The following is a 2,500-nucleotide window of genomic DNA, read 5'->3' as shown; positions in this document are numbered from 1 at the left end:
ACACACTTTTCATTTAAGATTTTCTTTATTTGCAAAAAGATGAGACTGGCTTGTCTACAGTAAAACTGCAATGATCTGGTCTTCTGGATCTAGTCTGATCATCTTTTTAATTCTTCAGTTGAAAAAAAGAAATCTTGGGTATATTGAGTTTGTTCCAATTCAAAATGAAATTAAAAACTGAAGCCTACAAATTTTAATTGAAGAAGTGGTCATGTTTTCCACCCTGCATTATCTAAAAATGCTGTTGGAACAGAAAAATTTTAAACATCCCTACTGAAGACAAAGGGCACACTTGCTGCATCAACAAGACAGACCACAAAGCAGTGTGAAAGGTTGAAGTGAGGGGAAAAAAAAGGGTGTCAAAACAACAACAGTCAAATGCAAGCTCAAAGAAAGTAGTGTGCACAAGACAGAAAAGCAAAGAGGACGTTCATCTGACCCTGAAGAATGGCACTGCTCTCAGACCTGTGCAAAGAAAAGTGTTACAGATATAATCATCCAAAGAACAGGAATGCTTTCGTAAATTTATATAGGATACGTATTTTACATAGAAAAATATATTATATATACACCTTATATAGGAAAAAAACCAAGCAGACTATGTATTTCAAGGATATTCTAGTGACTCAATTTCTATGACACCAAAGACACCACCACCTCTAAAGCCAAAATCATTACAAGTTAACGCATAGCATAGCACAAACATGTCTTAATGACAAAATACAGAATGCTGTATCCTAATCTTTAGGGAATGGTAAAACAGCTTCTTAGGGCCTCAGAAGGCAGAAGAAAACAGCTCTGAGGGAGTGCAGTTTATATTAAACCAGCCTCATTATTAAATACTATAAATAGAGGCTAAAAATACACTTAGAAGTCTCAAATTTCACAATAAAATCCTATTATCTGTACTGATTTTATCCAAGTTTCACGTATATCAAAAATTACACCCAAACATATTGAATAGCACACCACAGCCTTTATATGTAGAAGCTGCCAGAAAACAAAAGGTTTTTCTTCTTTCATTTGTGCTACTGCATTTGAGAGTAGCTTCCAATAACTATGGAGAACCTTCTTACTTCTAACAACAGTAACCAGTAGCACAGAGACAAAGAGAGACAACTTTTTATTCCTCAGCTAACTACCTCCCTTGGGTCATCCAACATATTTCGCATTCCCCTAATCTTTGAATTTGTTATCCCTTCAACAGAAGACTGAGAATTTATTTATGTGACTTTGTACACTGCCGAGCACATTATTGCCATCTAACAAGTGACGTATAAAAGGAATATCCCAAAGATCTATGCATGTCAAAAAAGTATCTATTTTTGCTTTATATTTACATAGCCTTTCATTGCCTGAAAAGCGGCACCAGAATTAACTCCACAGGGAACTGCTGCTCAAGCTGCCTTGCTGTTGTATGCTCAAGCTGCCATGTCAAGAATTCAATCCAATTCCCACTCAACATCAGTGAGAAATGTTCCATTTAATTCACCAGTTCATCATGATCAGTTTTTTCAGGGCAATTCTGAAAGACTTGTAGAAAAGAAAAAGTAGGGGGGGTAGAAAAGGATTTTCATAAATAAGCTCCATATTGGTATGTGAGAAGGTCCTTAAAACTCTTTATTAAAATTATTCATAAATTGTATTCCACATTTTGAGAAAAACAGACATCATTTTACATCATAAGGAAACAAACTTACCGATGATTGGCAGCCCAGCGCAATGCTGCTTGAACTTGAGTAACAAACCTATCCAAAAAACTGCTAATTGAAGGATGCCTTGAAGGAAGTTGAAATTTTAAAGAATTTTTCTCTTTCTCCAATTCTTCCAGTTTCCATCTAAATTTATCAGCTAGAAAGTAAATAATAATTTAAAAAGTTACTTCAGAGTGATGAAAAGGGTCCATTTTAACTGAAGAAGAAAGGTCAACCAACAATAAGTAAAATCCACCTCACAGACGGTTCTTCCCCTTTTGATAAAATGTATCGCCCTGTTTTGCTCAAGGATGAATTACTAAGACTACAATGAAAAACATCAGATAATCAGGATGCTAAGCTACTTTCTTCTGCATCAAGGACAAAACTGCAGGATTCCCAGCATTTCACAATGTTTTAACTTGGTAAGGCTCCAAAGAATTGGTTCAAAGTTGTTATCTGCGCTCTTTTCCTAGAGTAACAGCTCTGAATTAAATTCTGAGAAAACTCCTACTCTTCACTGCTCCAGTTTTTAAACAATCTTAGATGGCAGTTACACATTTAAAGTCTAATCTTTTAAAATAATCGCATAGTTGTTAAGTCAAGAACTGGAGAATCTCAATCTATTTCAGCAGAAAATGCATGTGCAATTACACATTTACCTTATTCTAGGCTCTCCTGGATTATGCTTACTTTATCATCCAACAAAAAGATTTACTTTCAGCTTTAAATAAGAATACCAGTGGTCCTTAAGAGAGTGCTTTGACTCTAATGTAACTCCATAAACTTAGTTCTTACTTTGTTTT

The 2,500-nt window shown here is 35.0% G+C and overlaps 1 protein-coding gene across 1 annotated transcript in view; it reads right to left on the bottom strand.

Annotated features, from left to right (window-relative positions):
- LOC104538292 (disrupted in schizophrenia 1 protein-like) overlaps positions 1 to 2,500 on the bottom strand; it is a gene marked incomplete at its 3' end in the record, with an annotated part of 67,078 nt that overhangs the window by 27,654 nt on the left and 36,924 nt on the right. Inside the window, exon 4 of the mRNA XM_010181442.1 lies at positions 1,701 to 1,851. Within this exon, the coding sequence (XP_010179744.1) occupies positions 1,701 to 1,851 (151 nt within the window). The remainder of the gene's footprint in view (positions 1 to 1,700; positions 1,852 to 2,500) is intronic.

Source organism: Mesitornis unicolor, unplaced genomic scaffold, assembly GCF_000695765.1.
Source record: "Mesitornis unicolor isolate BGI_N332 unplaced genomic scaffold, ASM69576v1 scaffold18863, whole genome shotgun sequence".
NCBI lineage: Eukaryota > Metazoa > Chordata > Aves > Mesitornithiformes > Mesitornithidae > Mesitornis > Mesitornis unicolor.
Note: the sequence above shows the minus strand (reverse complement) of the source record. Positions and strands in the feature narration are given on the sequence as shown.